The following is a 20,445-nucleotide window of genomic DNA, read 5'->3' as shown; positions in this document are numbered from 1 at the left end:
AAAAAGAAAACCACCGCCACCGATTCACAGCAGGGAGAAAAACCTAATGCTACCATTATAAATTACGGTAAGCATGTACAAACGTGCACATGGACAACTATATAAGCGCATGTGGAACACTTTTAAATTTCGCTCCGCGTGTGAGAGCAATGCCGAAAGCTATAATTTTACATGTTGCTCCTTTAGAGTGTTGCAAGAACCACAAATAACGTTTGCTCACAAATTCCAACTCGAAGTCCAATGGCTACAAGTACAAATTTTATGCAAATTGAGTACGCTCTGAGAGAAAAAAGAGCGCTTCTTGCGCCCAGTAGTAGGCAATGAATTGCCGAAGGAATAATTCGAATGTTTTTGGTTTCGAGTTTGGCGAACGTTAGCGACTTTTTGTCGCACCAGTAGAAGGGAGTGGTACGTCAAAATCTGACGCACATCAGCAGTGTATTGTGCGCTACAGGAAAAAATATTATTATTCAACTTTTACATTTTTTTTCTTCATTGTCTAATTTTTGTGAACTCTAATCAACTGTGAACTGAACTTAACTCAAAAACTAAGCTGAACTCTTTTCGCCTCAAATTAACTATCAACTCTATCTTCTATTGGAGCTCTATGCGAAACGCGATTATACTGTATTTGGAAAGTAGAACTACTGATTTTGATCCTGACCTGCGAGCACCTGCAAAAATCGTTAAGTTACATGATGATAAACTCTTCTGCATCGTCCCAATTCCCCTCTATTCTTCTTTCGAAAACTTTTTGCTACTATAATCCACTCTAAATCGATCATTTATGTACATATATGATTCAAAGTAATTGCGTGTAGAAAAAAGTAAGTGGTATAGACTTTCAGTTATTTTGCTGTTGCTATCCGACCAATTTACGGATTTTTCGCTGAAGAAACACAAAAGTGACGTGAAGAAAAAGCACAGCAAACAAAATATTAACAATTGTGAAAAATGCAAAAAGAGAGTGGAAAGCTATAGAACTAAAGGTGCAAGCGGATGAAAGAGAAAGTCTGAAAACGAAGGACAAAAAGCCAAAATGAAAATGAAAAATAAGTAAATATAGAGAAGACGTGGGATAAGTTGCTCGTTAGTGGTGGCAATTGTGATGTAGTTGTTTGATTCTCAAACTAAAATCGGCGGTCAACAATTCGATGGAAGCAAGACCAAAGTGAGTAACATTTCAAAATTATTCTAAATGGAAATAAGTGGAGCAAGGCACTATATGTTTCACTTAGCGATTACTTAATACTTCTGTTATTGTTGTTGTGTGCTATAGTTTTTTTTTTTTTTGTATCTTTTGAGAATTTCTCGATTTGGGTGTATATGTGCGTTCCTGTTGCCGCAATTTAGGCGCAACACCGCGGGCAAATCGTTGAGAGAAGTCAGGGAATCTCTTTGAGAAAGAAAGAATTCGTAACTGCTCGCCACACGAAGGCGGTAGCACGGCATTGCCATTCATTTTTAGCAGGTTTGGCAGTAAGCCAACTACTATCGAAACGATGTTGGAGTGTACGAAAATCTAAAGTGACAAGAAATCGTATAAAATTTCAACTATTTTTGTAATTTTTCTCTAATAAATATCAAGAAATTGTAGCTTTCCAAAAATATACGTATGAAATATTAAAACCCAGTAATTAAATTGAAGTCCGAGTTGGTGTAAAATACCGAAAAAGACACAAACATCCGCATTGCAAGGCTACAAAGCTAACAATTAATCATTCGTGCTAGGCAGCTTAAAAACTATGTGTGAACGTGTGTATATACATATTTACTTAAAAAGGATATAATTATTTGAAAAGGCTTCGAGGGCAAGCAATGATTTCAATATTTCGTGTTGCCAAGCAGCAATTGCTTTGTATAAATATTAAACAGCGCTTTTAGAAGAAATTTACAAGTGTATATGTGGGTGTACATATGCGATTGAATATGTACGCACGTACATACATATATGTATATGTGTCTATATGAGTAATATAATCATTGCTATGCTAAGATTGGTTGGACATTTGGAACAACACGCGATATATTTTTCATACAAACATATGTAGCTATGCATTTACATATATACACTTTTCTTCCAAACCACTTTGAGGTAAAATACCGCTCTGTTGCTTTGCTCTCGCCGCACAACCACCTGAAGAGTAATGACGAAAGTTGTTGGCTTCACACGTAGCCCAAATGTTTTCAGCTAATACGCATATATAGTATGCATACTCGTATCTACATACATATGTACATTTGTGCAAATGAATGAAGTAAAATCTACAAATGTCGATGCCTAGTTACAAGTAAAACACTAAAAAATTAACAATCGAATCGCTTACGTACATATGTAGTTAGATTAACTAGAACGCAAACCTGGAACAGGTATTTATTAAATGTAGATACAGTATCGGTCATATAAATAGCGTCCCATTTCAGAGTGATATTGTTTGCCACCAATGTTTATTTATTTATTTTTAAGTATTTTTTATTTAAAAAAATTCATTCTCATAATAAACCCATATTAAAAGTTTAAAACTTTACAAAACATTAAAAATTCATATTTAAAATTTTCTTCTCAGAAGTGTTAGAATTTTTTGGAGTATACAGTTTTAGTGCGATAATGTGTAATTTTCAAGTGGCAAAAAATTACCGCGGATTTTTTTTAATTTTTTTCTTGCCCAAGTTGTCCTGGTTTTCTTCCATATAAAAATAAATTATGTGCATTCGTTATATGAATGCGATAAAAAAAAAAATCAACCAACACCGACACAAAAAAAATATGAAAAAAGTAACGGTAATTAATAGCCACCTGAAACTTGCACATTATTAAACTAAAATTACGTGAAATATAAAATTTTATACTAAAAAAAATCTAGCATTTCTGAGAAAAAAGTTTGAAATACGGATGAAAACTTGTTGAACTCTAATATATAAAAATGTCATGTCACGGCCTATCTTTATAAAAATTGTTGTGTATATATGGTTGGTATGACAATCGGATGTAAAGCATATTTCATACCGCTAGGCATATATGTAATACTCCTATATTTGCAGTAAGAGCTAGTACCGTCCGAAAACACTACAGTACAGATATATCAACGTAAACACGTACGAAAGAAAAGGAACACATACGTTTATAAATAAACATGTACCCGACACATTTACAAAAACGGCACTCAAGTACACAATACATTGACAAAATGGAATTTCTCCGGAAATGTTCATGGTAGAGTACTCAAACATGGTATGGAGATATAAGAAATCAGTCAGTCACATACTCTTAGAGGAAATTTCGGCAATTTGAATAGGGGCGTGGTGCCTTTCAAACGCACTGAATCTATTACGTATCTTTGTATGCATATACACTTTTGCTAGGTTATTTAAGACGGCAATGGAAATATGCCTTCCACACAACCACCAAACCGTAATATTAGAAGATAAATGCGTCACTGAAAATCATGAACGTGAACTCTTGGTGCAAATGTTGGACCAAAATTCTTCAATACAAAAAAATTATTTTGGGCGGGATGAAGTTCGCCGGGTCTGCTAGTTTTCTATAAAGTTTTAAACTTGGGTTTATGTATTCTTAAAAATAAATAAATAATAGTACTTACAAACAATATCACTTTGCAATAGCATGCGACTGATATGACCGATACTGTATGTAGGCGTTTTTGTAAATATCTTATATACATAAGTAAATGTGTAAGTATGCATGTAGCCGAATGATTCGACACACGTGTATTGTATTAAATATAGTATATATTTTGACACACGAAAGCAGCCGGAACTTGTAGCTTCACTCGTCAACTAAATTGCTTACATACATACATACGTATCCATATGTGTATTTATATAATACATACATGTATGTATATAAAACAACTACAAATATGAGATCGAATCACGAGAATTTCTTTAATTAAATAGCTTCTTGGCATTTTCTTGACGAATGTATGTCATAACCAGGGCTATAAAATACGCATAAAAACACTGATTTTAAGCGCTTTAAAAAGCTCGATAAGTAAACAAAATATGCTCTTAAATATACGAGATCCTCGCTAAGTTTTGTGAGAAAGTTCGTCATAGTTTTGCTAAAACACCCTCTCCCTTGGTCAAAAGACAATAGTCTTTCGTAAGGCAATTGTCATTGCTGATTTTTATGCTGCAAGATTAAGTGAAATTAAAAAAAAAAATACAGTGAATCAAACAAGTGATCACGTGCCTATTTTTTTTAAATATGCATCATGTTTTTCGAGTTAAGTTTTTTTGCTATTTTTCTAAAAAAAAATTTTGCCAAACTAATTTGCCTAATATTGCCTTTAACCTAAACAATATAAAATTTATTTTGAAAATCATTACGAATATTAAAAAAAATCAGCATTTCGTCAATCGTTTGAGTCACTGTATATTTTAAACAATAAAAACTAATAAATAAAAGAATATTAAATTTAAAAATAAAATTAAAAGAGTTTTATTATTTAAATAAATGAAATAATAAATAAATAAATAATAAATTAAATAAAAAAATTTTAATTAAAATACCGAATAAGTTCCTAGGTTAGATGGCTTCCCCTTGAAGGGGGTTCACTTAGACCGTGAAAATTGGCCCTTTGTGATACCACTGCGAATGGTAACTGCTAAGTTAGAGTGAGAATCACTGAGTGCCGAGAACGAAGTTTCGCAAGAGGCCAATATTAATCACGGAGAGCTGCTCCGGACTTGTCAGAGAGCATGAATAGCGATAGAGGGGGTCCGATAAGATATTTGATCTCACTGCATGAACCCCAATAGGACATTGTCCTGTCAGTACACCCACTAGAATCGAGAGATCCCTTGACCGTGTCCGGTCCACCCTCCCAAGAGTAGTCCACAAGTGGTCAGGGGAACTCCCACAATCTCTCTTCTTGGCGATAATTCCTCAAATTGATTCGGAATTATCTTCACTAGGAAATACCCCGCGTGTTACGCTGCGCGGAAAGTGCTTCAGAAATCAATCGAAAATTTATTTGAAAATCTCACTTCATATTTTTATAAATGAGACTATAAGAGTTTTTGTTGGGAGTAAGGACACAAAAATACTTCTAAGACACAGCCAAGCACGCAAGGTATTTTCTAAATAGTCAAAAATACGAAAAGTACTTTAATGTGCATGTTCATTTGTAGGTTCAGTGAAATATTATAATATTGGTATCAAACAAAAGCGATTTGAACAACCCGTAGATATTTCTGGACAGAGTTGCTACCTATCAAAAAATTAAAAAATTAAAATGAGTTCAATATGTGATTTTTGTGAAATATTGGTACCTAATGAAAGAATAATAAGAATGCTTATCGCTGAACTTGTTCTCTAGAAAAATGTTTTTCCCGGACTGCTATCACTCACAGCCTTATTATCTATCTGGAACGATAGGTCGCACCAACAACATTCAATGTAACCGAGACGAGCTCAATTCACACAAAGACGAACGATAGAGTTACAAAACTTCAAGGAGAAACGATGACGTCTGCAGACAAATTGTTCGTGCGGCCTATCGTTCGAGATATATAGATAAAAAAGTAAGTGCGCCTGGGCCATACTGGAGTAGTGAAACTTACGTTACATACATATCTATTTTGTCTCATAACCAATATACATACAGACATATGTACATACATACATACATCTGCTTTTGCTTAAGGTTATATTCTTAGTCTTTTTTCTATCCAGATCCCTACCTCTACCGCTGTTCGTTCTAATTACATTTTTGTTATTCTGTTTTCCTTTATCTTAATTTTTATCTTTATACTATAGCGATAACAAAATCGATAGTAACATCCAATAAAATATCGATAACAAAACCGATAAAAATATCGATAACAAAATCAATGAAAAATTCGATAAAAATTTCGATAGCAAAATCGATAATAATATTGGTAGCAAAATTTATTAGATACTCGATAAAAATATTCATAACAAAATCGATAAAAATATCCATAACAAAATCTTTAAACATGGATAGCAAAATCGATAGAAATCGATAACAAAATCAATAAATATCGATAACAAAATCGATAAATAGCGATAACAAAGTTGATAAATATCGATAAATAGCGATAACAAAATCGATAAAAAAAAATCAAAAAATATCGATAACCAAATCGATAAAAATAACGATAACAAAATCTATAAAAAATATCTCTAATTAAATTAAAGTTAGTAGATGAAAACATCGATTACAAAATCGATAACAAATCTATAAAAATATCGATAACAAAATTGATAAAAAATATCGACTAATATATCGATAGGTTCCGAAAATATCGATAGCAAAATTGTTAATATCGATAAAAATTTCGACAAAAAATCGATAAAATATCGATAACAAAACAGATAAAAATATCGATTATTTTATCGGTAGGTCCCGAGTATACCGAAAATCTTTAAAATCCCAAAATAGTTCCCAGATTGAGTCTCTGTGTCTCTATCTATATCCTTTTCTCTATAATTACCTTTATTTTAATCTTTCTTCCCCTACCTTCATCTTTACTTTTATCGGTATCCTCATCCTCCTCTTTGTCTTTACTTTGATGTTTATCATTTTCTTCATCTACATATTCCCCTTCACCTTTGCCCTTATATATATAAGTAACGTGTTTAAATTTACCTTTGTCTTCATTTTTGCCTTTATCTTTACGCACATTTGTTTTTGTTTTTAACTTTTAACGTTGTTTGCCTTTATCCCTTTTTTATCTATGTACGTAGTCACCTTTACTTATTGTATTGGTCTTTTTCTAAGTGTTATTCTTTAATCTTTTATTAGCAAATTTTTGTTAAATTAATACCATATGCATACACACAAGAAGCACTTGTTTCAGCCCCAACCAGTTCCGTTGCACCATTTCCGTTGTATCACTTCCGTTGCACCATTTCCGTGTGCAATTTCCTTTGAATTTGGCAATTTACTACCAACCAACCAACCGCCGCTTAAGAAGTTTCACTTCAATAAGGCTGTTAATCTTCTGTTGAATACATGACTTTGCCATTAAAAGGCTGAGGAATAATGTCATCTACAGGAAAGCCCACTTACACCCATAACACCAAATAGTTTTTAGTTTAATTTTAAACGCTTAGAAATCTACTTCTCTTGCTGCCAACCTAAGTCGCTGATCGCTCATTTTCAAGCTATCCGCGTTGTTTGTATTATGAACAGTAACAGGCGATTCTGTTTGATACCGAACCACCCGGTAACCGGAAAATTGTGTTACCAAAAAAAATTACACCACTTCTTCTAATCACAATTCTAGGTACCTTGGAACCGTTTTGATTTATTCAGCTATAAAGTTTTGTAGAAATTTTGGTGTGGCATATTACACAGAGCAATATTTTGTTACCTGCCTATGAGCTGGTAACAAAATTTACCGGCCACAAGAGCGCGCAGAATACGAAACCATAAAAAAATGGCAGGAACTCTACTTACCGGTAACAACATATTTTTGACCAATGCAAAACAGGCCGGTAAATAGCCAAGACGAAAGGCATCGAGTAACAAAACTGTTCACCCCGTTATTAACTAAAACCAGGAATTTTTTGAATGCAGCTGCAAAGTGCTGCCATTTTATAGACCAGTAAGTAAGTAATTTTAGGCAGCAAAGGGTCTGTTGGGACTGCTAGTCCTGTATATTTTTGTAAGCAAATACTCTTATATTTTCCGATACATCTTTTCAAAAGCCAACAAGAATTAAAAAAAAAAAATCAATTTCAGGATACTGTACCATCACCGCACTTACCTACCAGCGTATAAATTTAAAAATCACTTTTTACACCGCCCACTGGTTCTGCCATAAAAGAGAGATAACTATGGGCAAACACTTTTAATATAAAATGGACAACAAGCAATATTAATAAAGCAAGAAAACAACGACAAAAATTTAACGTGAAAATTATGTCAACGATACAACGAAGCAATACTCAACTGTGAGCGAAAAGGAAAATTTTAAAAATTTAGATATAGCAAAAAAATTAAAGCATCAAAGGCGTTAAAAACGTTTGAAAATTATGAATTAACTTTACTCAAAAAATAATAATTAAAATTTGGCTACGACGAGTTATACGCGCGCAAGTAGATAACAGAATAGTTTGATTCTTTTAATGTGCAGAAGTGAGTTACGGCCCCATTTGAAGGTTCTAAGGCAAACGTTTCCCACAAAATGTCTGTCGAATGCATGCGACCTTCGAGTAATAAAATCATCATCACGCCTGGGGCCACACTCAGCTACACCAAAAATTCATCGGCGCGACCACGATCAACAAGTCGGCAATTGTCGTCGGCTGTGAGGGCCCAGCATCCAGCAGTGAACGCAGCGGGCAAGGGAAAGTCTGTGATGCCCCAAAAAATACCAACAACGCCTCCAAAGCAGCAATCAAGTATTTTGGTGGTAAGAAAAACTGGTGTAACGCAACCCTCACCAGTGTCAGCATTGCACACAACCGCTAAGGTAGCACCACTGGCACCCTTGTCGCAGAATACATGTAAACGCAGCAACTGGGACAATATCACAGATGGAGGTAGCAAAAAACATATAAATGGCACTATTAGCGTTGATCGCATCGATTTGGAATTGGAGGGAGCAGCAAGTGATTTGGAATTCTGCAAACGCCTCGAGTGGTCGGCCGCCCAATCTTTGGTCGAAATGAATGCAAAAGAGAAGCAAAGACGTAGTGCCGCCGCAGCACAATCGGCTACAGATAAAAAACCGTTGACACCAATGGCGGTCCGAGAAGCAGGAGCAGTGGTCACATCACTTTCTGGAACTGTGTTGAGTGATTTGAATTCACAAGATAACGAAGGTAAGCGTAATTTTATGTCTCATAACGTATATTATTATTTTCATTATATTCATATGTGCATATATATGTATATACATATGTACATACAATACAAACACACATAAATAAGCAATTTGCGAACTAATCCCCCCAATAGAAATATGTGCTTCCCCAAGAAAATCATGAAGCATTTTATAACTCCCACCAAAATATTTGTCTCAGTTTAGATAAATGCGCCGGATGGGCGGCATTAAGACTCCGGAGTGTCTGGAGTGGGGAATGTTCGGTCTATTCGACGGATGCAGTTATGTACATACATACATATCTATATAAATAAATTTTTAGATAACTATGTGTATTAGGGTGCCCATCGAAAAAAAAATTAGAAGTTTCAAGACCCTACCCCCTTGTTCCTTTTTATCAGAAATATTATTTCCTATTTTTATAGATTTATTTTTTAAATCATTTAGAGGTCGCAACTTGTCATTTTAGGTCAGAAAGTACGGTTTTGTAGATTTATCAGTTTTTGAATGACTAGTTTTCATTCAATTTTAAAGATCGAACATGTTGTGAGAAGAGAATTTATAGGCCTTTAAAATGATGTTTAGAGAGCTTTTGTCACACTTGGATTATCGGGATTTTTCATTGGGCAAACCAAAAAACAAAAACATTCTTTCGTACTTTTTTAAGTTTTGACCATCACTTATTTCCACAATTTTTAAATATGTAGTACTATCTGAAATTAAATCTATTTTCAAATAAACTGACACCCATTTATTGCAATCGCATAAAACCTGTCGAAGTTAGGCAACTTTTCCTTAATACGGCCTTGAGTTTATACGGCGTATGTACCGTACTTTCAGATTATTTGAGCAGTGTGGCTAAGGAAATCATCAATATTTATTGTAAATTGATATATACAATCGTTGTTAGCAAACAATGGGTTTTTAAACATTTTTTATGAAAATGGGGGTGGCATCGCCTTGACCGATCTCGACCAAATTTAGTATACACGTTTCGCTTGGGCTTCTTAAGGGCCATATTGAACATTTTTGAAATCGGACAAAAACCACAGGCCTCACCAGCGTAACGGTAATTTCAGAAAACTCAAAGCTAGCTATCCCAGAAAAACGTTTAACTTTTTGAAAATTGTCTTGAGGCGACTTGTATTGCATTGCTCCATAGATACAAAAATAAGTCCTTCCCAAAAAATGAAAAGTTTTTGCTGGGATATTTTAGGGGGAGTAGGTTTTGCCCGAAATCAAAAATATTCAAGACGGTGCCTGGTCAAGTAGTTTTTGAGATACGCATATATCATACAAGTAGGCGGTGCCACCCCCATTTTCCTAAAATTTCTTGAACCACTTTTTTGCTAAAGAGCGATTGCATATATCAATTTTGAATAAATATTAATGAATTGCTTAGACACACTGCTCAAAAAATCTGAAAGGCCGGTACATACGCAATAAAAATTCAAAAGAAAAATTCGATGGGCACCCTAATGTGAATTTACATACATACGGCCATGCATACGAAGTTAAAGAAAGTCCATATTTTTAATTTAGCATTGGAGTTTTGTTGAAAAACGTTAAATTGCAACCACTACATTTTCCTGGTTATGTTGCAGAAACTGTTCTAATAAAATGTGTTTTAATAGCGACTCTGAAATTTTAACATTTTCAAAATCCTTTTAATCCATAAGCACTTTAACTTTTAATTGCTTTCAAATATGTACATAGTACTTCGGAGCATTTGCAATTATGGCCAATTTCAAAATGTATGGTAGTTACCATAAAAATAAGCTTGACCAAATGAATGTGAACGTTCACACTTTGGAGCGTACGGGTGAGCAGTTTTTTCTTCTAATAGACCATTTAAGGACTTAATTCGCATATGTATGTAAAAGTTTTAATTCCAAATATGCAATGCAATTACCGTTGAGCATTAAAACGTTCCAACAACAATCCAAATATAATATGTGTATGTATGTGTACATCTTGCTAGATTATAGTAGCAATTTCCTAAGTCAAATTTTTCAAATTTGTAAAAGAGAATAAAAATCTTTCCAACTAATTTTCTTCAACCATTTATTTTGCAAAAATTCAAATACAAGACTTCTCACATTCTAAGCTAAAACCACACCAAATGTATAAAATTCCATGATGTTGATGAAAAGTTTTTGTATTCTTTCCGTATAACTGAATAGAAGTGATTTTAAATAAAATATGTACGTAGGTAGTTAAATATTTAGAAAACAATGTATTTTCAATTGTTCCCACTTCTTGCATCAGAATATAATTTCTTAGGAAAAGTGGACTTAGCAATATCTGGAATCTCCGGTTAAATATAGTTATCGACGTTACCGACGTTACCCTGTTGTCTGTATGGAGTCGAAGACGTCGATAACGATGTTTAACCGCAGATTAGTGTTAACCAGACATTGAGTAACCGGCTTTAAAAGAGTTCTTACACGATATGTATTTCCATCTGTAAATGTGACTGTTTCGATACATACATATGTAATTGCCTCTGTCTGTCAAGTTCAAAGTTTTTGATTAACTGTTCAAAATCAACAAAAACGAAATAAAATAAACACAGATGATTCTATCTGCATGTCAGATGAAAATAGAAACCTTCTATTTCGTATGCACGTGCAACTGATATGTAATGAAATTAATCTAATATGCCTTTACACGATATGTTGTCATTTCCATATGCAAAAAGTGGCATGTACGAGTAGGTTGTCTGCTTACAATGTGCATTACAATTTAGAAACGAATACGTATTGTAATGAACGCCCGAAGAGTATTCGGTCACATCACCACCAGTGCTGCCGCGCCGTCTCAAGAAAATGTACCCCTGACCAACCCAAAAATGTATCCAAGTGTATCCAATTTTTTTTGTTACATATACATCTCATAATTTGTAAGAAAACCAAACATTTTCATGAAAAAGACATAATTTAACCCATCCTAAGGACTTGGAATACATGTGCATAAAATCAAGCATTTGTAATTTCAATTTATAAAGTACATTTTTTGTGCATAAGTATTTTGCAAAGTAAATATAATAAGTAGCAAATACACTCTAAAAAGAGCATGTAAAACTACTACTGAAAAGTATCTATTTTTCAACAAGAATCTGTATAAATATACGTATAAGATGTTCAGTATTTGATTTTGAACTTGGGATCTTTAAAACATACACATAAATACACATATATAGAATGTTTAAAATTGCAAAAATTTTCAAACTACAAATACATTTGAGTAGCCTACTTGCAAAGTGCGCTGTGTAAAATTTTTTCGATTCTTAGTTTTTGGCGGATTACGTACCAGTATTTAAAGTAGTTTCATGTCCACTAACAACAGAGTGCAAAATCTTTTTATATTCTGAAAAAAATAGCATCAAATGTTAAGTCTTCTTCCAAAAGTCGCTATCATACTTATTTATGAACTTTCAAAAGTATCAATCTTCTGATGAACTTAGAAAGCTTAGAAAGGTCGTATAGACTTTTAATGTTATCTTATGACATGTTATGTTATGTTACAAATTTTATAAGGCTCCAATTTATCCAAATTTTCAGGTAATAATAAAAAAGATTCAATTTAAATGTTACTTGTTGTTGTAGTCACTTTTTCAAATTTATGGCTTTCTATTATAAAATCACATAACGCTGTTTGCAAGTGGACTACTCATTTCCTACTAATAATAAACATTACCTTATTTAAACATTTTATGTGTAATTTTGCACTTGCGACAAATTTGGTATGTAAGAATAAACAGGCAATGATTAATTTTATTACACGGCGTGCGAATTTGCACACATTAAAAGAGGAAACTGGTTACCTCTCTTAATATGCGCAAATAAATACAATTTTTTTAGTGTATTTAAAGTCTTTTCAGTAAAATTCATAAAAGTCTCCTTAAATAAATCAAATTTAGTTTTTTGAACTGCATTGAAATACTCTTTCTTTTTAAATTAACAAATGAAAATATGTGATATGAAAGATATTACTACAGAAAGAGTATAATTTACTTTATATATGTATATCGTCGTTTAATGTACAAAACCGCGTATCGTCATTCTGCAAAACCGCGTAACTGACATTTGCTGCCAAAAATAGGATTTGCTCACACAAGCTCAATCCTTATCCATTCGCCCTGAAATATACTAGCCAGAAATGCGAAGAAAATAATTTATGCAACGGCACATACGCGGTTTTGCATTTTGTTGATACGCGGTTTTGTACTTTAAACGACGATATGTATATATATTAAGATCTTGCTTAAAGCATCCTTTTAAGATAATTAAAGCAATTGCGCTTATACCTATTTTGGTGAGATCTCTTCATATGTTCATTGCTTCGTTCACAAAAAATAAAATGCTTTAATTTCACGCTTAATAGCGATTCTTTATACGTTCAGAAAACGTAATACTTTCTACTATCTTTAACGAAAATCGATTTTTGAACGAAAAAAACTTTATAGGAAATATAAAATTTTGGCCTATTTAAAAAAGTATCCACATTTATACTCACCGGAAAAAATAAGTATCCCGCAAAAATTCGCCTAAAAATGTATCCAATTGGATCTTTTTAGATCCAAACGGCATCCCTGATCACCACCCTGGCATTGACGTCGCCAAGCAGGATTTTAATATCATGGCGGGGGCAGCGCTCGTATGTGCGCTTCAAGCGCTCATAGAAAAGATGCTTGGACGCCACGCTCTTCTCTTCCGTAGGTTCATGGGCACAGATTAGCGACATGTTGAAGAAGCTTGCTTTGATGCGGATTTGCGGTTAGACGCTCTCTCCCACCACAAATCCCACACTTGATTCGCGCTCCTTAACATGGCAGCTGTAATAGACGTCGCAAGGCCCACGACACAACGACTATGCCCGATTTCACTTCTCATTTATACATAATTTAAAATCCCCTCCGCCTAAATTCGAAAGCTGACTTTGAGAAAATGTCGGCGTTGGGGATTGATCCGGTCTAACATACATATATTACTATTCAAATGAATCGATCATTAAGGCTGATGATTTTATGGCTCGCATAGGACTCAAAGGTATTTGGATATTTCAACGTAGTTTTCCTGACCAATTTTAAATAATCAATATAAGTATTAATAACAAGCAGGCCCCAAAACCAAAGGATGCGCCAATGTGTGAGTTTTTGAACATCATTAATGATGTGCTAGTTTTTGCCAACCAGGATACCATTAGTACAAAATTTGAGGCTAGTAGGGGTGTGATTGCAACGTGAATTTGTTTAAATTAAGTTCTAATAAGCTTTGGCAGTTTCAATAACCGATGCCGCAACGTGTGGTATGTGGGCGAATACATACCACAGCGCCGTGGATGCTACGAGAATTTCATACATTATTATTTCGGCACAGCCACGCTACGTAGTCGTAAATGAAAGCGGAGGCAAGTAACGGTGCGGAAAAAGTATTTATTTTGAAACCATACTCGCTTGTATGCAGATTAGGTCACTCAAGCACTCTGAGGGGCGGCCAGTAGGCCTCGCGTGGCAGAACACTATTTTAATCGCTCCGAAATTATGCAAAATATTCGCATACAATTCATATTTTCACAGCTGCATAGTAAATAAACGCGAACAAGCCTTTACACGAGCAACACTCAGATGCAAATGCTCGCGGGCTTACTAATATATTCACATGCAAATGTACATATGTATGTACATATAAACAGACACACACACGTGTATATACTTTATCTTTTTATACACCGTAGTTTTCGCACACGAGCGCAGGCTTTTGTATATTTTGATCTAGTTGGGGGTGGTTTCAAAGTGATGCAAATGGCCTGAAGTCGGGGACGATATGCGGAGTAACAACTCGAGGGGTTGATATGCAACAGTAATACCTCCGATGACACCAAGGACGCGGTTATCTGCTGCTATCACGGCAACAGCGTCACGCACCAAATTGACTTTGAACGCTTCGAGCGCCGAATTTTGTGGAAAAGTAGCAATGAAACGTTTGCTTAAAATGAATCGAGGTAAAAGGTGGGCTTCAGCTGATTTTCCATGAGTGTGCCAGCTTCCCGTAAAGCAACAGCCTACCAGCAGCTTTTGTTGTTTTGTTGTACAAAGGACCAAGTAAAATCACACCGTATAAACATTAGCGCTCACATACTATCATACATATATACTCCTATAGTTTTAGTTTGAAATCAAAAAAAAATTTAGAGGTCGTTCAAACCACGCAAAGTTTTTCATGTATTTTATATGCAAAAAACAACTTTTCGTAGAAATGGTATACAATCCTTGAAAATCAAAATTTTCTATCAGAAAACTCTGGTTACCTTTAGGAGACTTCCAATAATAATACCCAATTGTTTATTTAACCATTTTTTAATTTAATTTTAAAAGAAGAATTGGGTCTTCTGAAAGAAACGGAGTCCGATCGAAAAATATTGATTTTTAAGAACTCTATACCATTTCTACGAAAAGTTGTTTTTTGCATATAAAATACATGAAAAACTTTGCGTGGTTTGAACGACCTCTAAATTTTTTTTTGATTTCAAACTAAAACTATAGGAGTATATATGTATGCTAGTATGTGAGCGCTAATGTTTATACGGTGTGATTTTACTTGGTCCTTTGTACAACAATATAAAATACATGGGAAACTTTGAGTGCTTTGAGCGACCTCTAAATATTTTTTGATTTCAAAAAAATAATAATAATATGGGTATACTTTTTCGGTATAGAAGAATCCTGGAATTAAAATTCCAAATTTACTTTTTAACACGCATTTTTGGACAGAGTGTATATAAACGGCTGTACTCTAAATAAAGAAGAAGCCCGCACGATTTACATACAAATTCATAGACATATGTATGTACATATGTACATATCGGAACCTGAGTGGAAGATCGACCTATGTCGGCAACGCTCGACAAACGCCCTATCTCAGAAAACTTTTCAAGAACGCTCTACTTTAGGATTTGATTGAAGAATGCCCTATTTCAGAATTTTATTGAAAATATCCTATCTCAGAATTTTGTTGAAGAATGCCCTATCTCAAATTAAAATGTATTGAAAATGTGCAAAGGTTAAAAACTTGTATTACTCTAAAGCAGTGTCGAGAAAACGGCAACATTCGTGACGAATTTTTTTTTAAACACTCCTAAGCAACCGTTCTTTTTTTAATAAATACATACCGCCTTTTTCACAATAAAACCTTAAAATAGGTTTAAAATGTTATTTATAAAAACACTTCTTTAAGTTTATTTATACCTTTTCTAAAAGGCAGTATTCATAAAATCACGTAAACAACAATTTAATTAAATGTCGGTCTTGCTACTATTTTTCAATATAAACTCTTGTTAACTGAGCACTGAGAATATGAAAAGCGATACGCAAATCCTTGCCAGCGGTTAACTGTGCACTGTGAATTCGGCCCTGAATGTTGTTTTAAGCTTAACATCCATCAAATTTCGCCAAACTTCACCACGGCTAGCAATTTAGGTATGTATGTATATACACATGTACACATTCATATGTTTGTATGTAAAATACAATTGGCGTATCGGAATTATTTTATATACATATACATAAGTATCAACATAAATATATATATATATATATATCTATATATGTACATATATAGGACATTTGTTGCTCATTCTAACAATGAAAATTTGCAATCCACCCTACAAATTTCAGAACTGCTTCTGAACTATTGCCAAACTGGTACAGAACCGGGCAGTTGAAACTTGCGTTGTGATGAGTGGCGCTGTCGTCAAAGTTGAAAAGCTGAGAAGTGCTAAATGGGCAAACTCTCACTTCTCGTACAACGCGAAGTAGCTTCGCGAGAAGACCTCTGCCTCAAACATCGTTTGTCGTGATTTCAAATCGCAGTGGAGTAGAGGTGGAAAACTATCGATGGCACTATCGATAGTATCGATGGTTTTGTAAGCACTCTCGATAGTTTTCACTCGTGCATACATATATAGAGATGCTGCTTGAAGCCAAAAATCGTTGATCAACTTTTGTTCAATTCTGCATTTCTGATCTCACTTTCAATAAAAGTTGTTATGTTTAATTTTTGGACGTTTTTAAGCAAAAGTAGAGCGGCCCAGTTGTAACTTCGTAGGACATCGCCGTTTTCAAAAAGACAGTTGATTTTAGTATTGATTTTAATGTACGTATGAAAAACCAGTGTCGTCCATTTTCTAGCCAGCTCGGCGCGAGTTCTGCGCCAGTTTGATTCGCTGCAGGGTGACGATTCCATGGAGAAATAACTGGAATGTCAGACAGTCACTCAATTTGGTTTGAATGTGCTAACTGACATTTACCGTCTGGTTTGTATGTGTCTAGTTGATGCATTATTGCGGTCACGTGCGCATCTCATACATACATATGTATGTATGGATGTGTTGTACGTTCCTGCAAAACGACCAATTGTAAATTTAAATCAGTTTTTGACAGCCGCCATCGCGTCAGATAATGAGGCCATTCGTCATGTGCGCGAGTGCAATTTTTTTCGGTTTACTCTTAGTTAGAATGGACGTCAGCTATTTGCGTAATTTGCCTTCGGTGATTTATCCAATCAAAACATATCTACACACACGATTGATGAAAAGTAATGACAGAATTTCCATAGTTAACCGTTAATAAAAAAGGTATTTTTAAAAACTTTTCAAATCATGACTATGGTGGTAAGTCGTTCATAATCCAACACTTGTCTCTAATATATGCTTTATTCAAGACTTTGTTCACTTAGGAATCAGCATTTACACGAATAACACCGTTCGACAAAAACCAAAAATTTTTCAACCACACGAAAAAGTAAATATATTCACAAAACTAGGGGCCAAATATAAGTAGATAGTAAAACTGCGTTTTTAATTTCACTTTCTGACGTCAGGTTTTTTAAAGGCCTTTGAAATTTCTAGGCTATGATTGAATTAAAAAATTTTTTAAAAGATTTGGTGAATTGTAGAGTAACAACATGGGTATCAATTAAAAGGAACAATTTTTTAGAATTGAAAAAATAAATAATTTGTTGGTGCACCAGGACGAAAAATTGTTGACAATGTCTTTTTAAAACTTTATCCTTGATATCCTTGGAAATTTTCAATGTTTTTTTTTTTGAAAAACATATATCTCAAGGACTAATATCTTAACCATCACATCCTCGAATTGCGTCCTTCTAACTTGATTAGTTTTAAATAAAAAAATTTTCACTTCTCTTTGTAAGACATTCAGAGTTACAATATACATAAATGAAGATACTGGAATCATTAATATGCCCGCCTCAGTTTTCCCATTTTCCTTAGTAGATTCATTTGTGTACCAAACCAATCCATTAGGTTCATGTGCAATGGGGTCATTGACGAATTTCATCAGGAAATTCATGTAACCCATTATAAATATTTCCGATTTTAAAGTCGGAAGTGTTTTGAATTCTCAGTTCCGCATTGGTCACCTCCTTTTTTATTAAAATAGAAAAGGAAGGTATTCCAACCAAAGCGCTGCGTGCATCAGCTGGTAAGGTCTTCATAGCTCCTGTTATGCCGCTGTCGATTATTCTTTGCAATTTAGGTGCTTAGTTTACTGCCTGCGGTTCTTTTTGGAGAAAGCATAGGGGACTATTGACTTTGCGACAGTGTTGAATGACCAATAGGTAATTTTGGGCGTAAGGCGCCATGTTTTACCAAAGAGTCACGAACAAGCAGATAACGCCTTCAATGCCTTGCTGATTGCAGCAGTTTCGTCATGTAGCCCTGTTATGCAGACTACGAGATTATCTGCTTAGCCCTGCGTTTCAAAGCCTTGGCCGTTCAGTGTGAAAACTAGTTCATCTACATCATAGTCCACAAGAGGGGACAGAGTACACCCCCTTGATGGCATTCTCTTGTAGCTGTTATCGATTCTATCGCGCCTCCTAATTCCATATTAATGTTTAGTTATACATAAGCACTAATACGTAAATAATTAAGTATGTGTTTACATACCTGTGTATCGGGTGATTTAATTCAAATTTGTTTCATTGGCAATACTGTAATTCAAAAAGCTTCCCTACCATCGAAGAAGCAACTTTTATATAGTGTAAGATTTAGGCTCCACTCCGCTTACTGAAGCATTCCACTAATTCCACTATATTCTACAAAAACTCTTTGGGCTTTACACTGAATTTGCTTACATTATCTTTTCATATCTTTTCCTCCTAATTAAATTTCAGTTAACCTTTGCTAACACCACTAATTGCTGCAACCCATATGAATGTATGTAGGTATGTGTGTAGCAAATTTTGTTGTCCCGCCATATGTGCATGAATTATGACATGCCATAGCGTATACGCAACCTACTTACATAACTATATTGAATGCTAAATATGTACATGCATACCTAATCATACATACACTTTGCATATTAGGGTGGTGCTTAAAAATGTCAGAATCATGGTGTTTATTATTTTATATGAATAAGTATTAAAAATATGTCAAAATTATCACACTTTAAGTCAAAACTTTGCCGAATTTCTGCGATTATTTTTATAAAAGTTTTGTTAAAAATGGTCAAAAATTTATATGTACGACTTTATTTTATACGTTGAACAAAATAAAGGAGCAACCCATACAAATTTTTAGTATTTTTAATAACCACCCTAACGGTTATTTATGTACACACATACATACATATGTATGTATACATTGTGTATATGGCCAGAGTACTGTTAAACATTTGTTGTTATTTCGCAGACATTTAACTGGATTTAAATGGAAAATTAATTACCCAAACACTATTGGGCTCGCCTACATTTAATTGAGAATTTCAAAAATGATTTTCAACGGTATTTAACTTTTATAAATTGCTATTTCATAAGCTCATCATGCAGTGTTTCAACCGAATGCCCTCGATATTTAATATTTTTATTGATATTAAATAACACAGGCCAACAATTAGAAAAATATATTTTGGGGCCGATATATCTTTAGTGGTTCGTTATTTATAAGGTGTTATTGTCAATATTAATTTTATTTTGTTTTTTTCTTTTCTTACGTATAGTTTTAAATTGAACGTCAGTTTTGTATATTAGCTATAATCAATACTTTTCTCGGCGCATTTGACGTCTTATCTTTCTATATATAAATTGATTTTAATAGAAGTTATCTCAAATGTATTTTGTTATATTTGTGGTGAATACACAATCAAATGGTTCCGAAAATCTCTAAGTGATTTTGTAACAAAAATAGATTTCCTTCTGCAAATCCAAATTTTTGGATGAATACAAACCGGGCATACCCCAAACCGTTTGTAAGCTGTGCTGTGGACACTTGAGACAGTGGGTCAGTGATCGGAGATGCCGCATGAGTTTCGGAGTGGTGTTAGTTTTCGTGCTGTTACCTAAAAAAATGATTTCTCCGACATAGAATCGGCTAAAGCACGACTAACGCATTCAGAGGAAGTAAGTATTCCAACATATTTTCCATCCGTGACCCATTGTTCGATGAAATCTTCAATAAATTGAGCAGCGACAGTGATTTCGAATAAATACGTCTACAGAGCCAAAACTTTAAGCCAAGAAGAATTAAATGATTTGAGAATGGATCTAGAACTATCTAAAGAATCTGCAGAAGTATTGGCTTTTAGGTTAAGAGAAATCA

General features: G+C 34.2%; 1 protein-coding gene across 1 annotated transcript in view; it reads left to right on the top strand.

The window, feature by feature from the left end:
- Positions 1 to 414: 414 nt before the first annotated feature.
- The window catches only part of LOC118746259, a 29,742-nt gene continuing 9,711 nt past the window's right edge, over positions 415 to 20,445 (top strand). Inside the window, exons 1-2 of the mRNA XM_036480094.1 lie at positions 415 to 1,171; positions 7,734 to 8,818. Of these exons, the coding sequence (XP_036335987.1) occupies positions 8,179 to 8,818 (640 nt within the window). The 5' untranslated portion in view covers positions 415 to 1,171; positions 7,734 to 8,178. The remainder of the gene's footprint in view (positions 1,172 to 7,733; positions 8,819 to 20,445) is intronic.

This window comes from Rhagoletis pomonella, unplaced genomic scaffold (assembly GCF_013731165.1).
Source record: "Rhagoletis pomonella isolate Grant_MI unplaced genomic scaffold, Rhpom_1.0 Rhpom_scaffold_00010, whole genome shotgun sequence".
Lineage (NCBI taxonomy): Eukaryota > Metazoa > Arthropoda > Insecta > Diptera > Tephritidae > Rhagoletis > Rhagoletis pomonella.
Note: the sequence above shows the minus strand (reverse complement) of the source record. Positions and strands in the feature narration are given on the sequence as shown.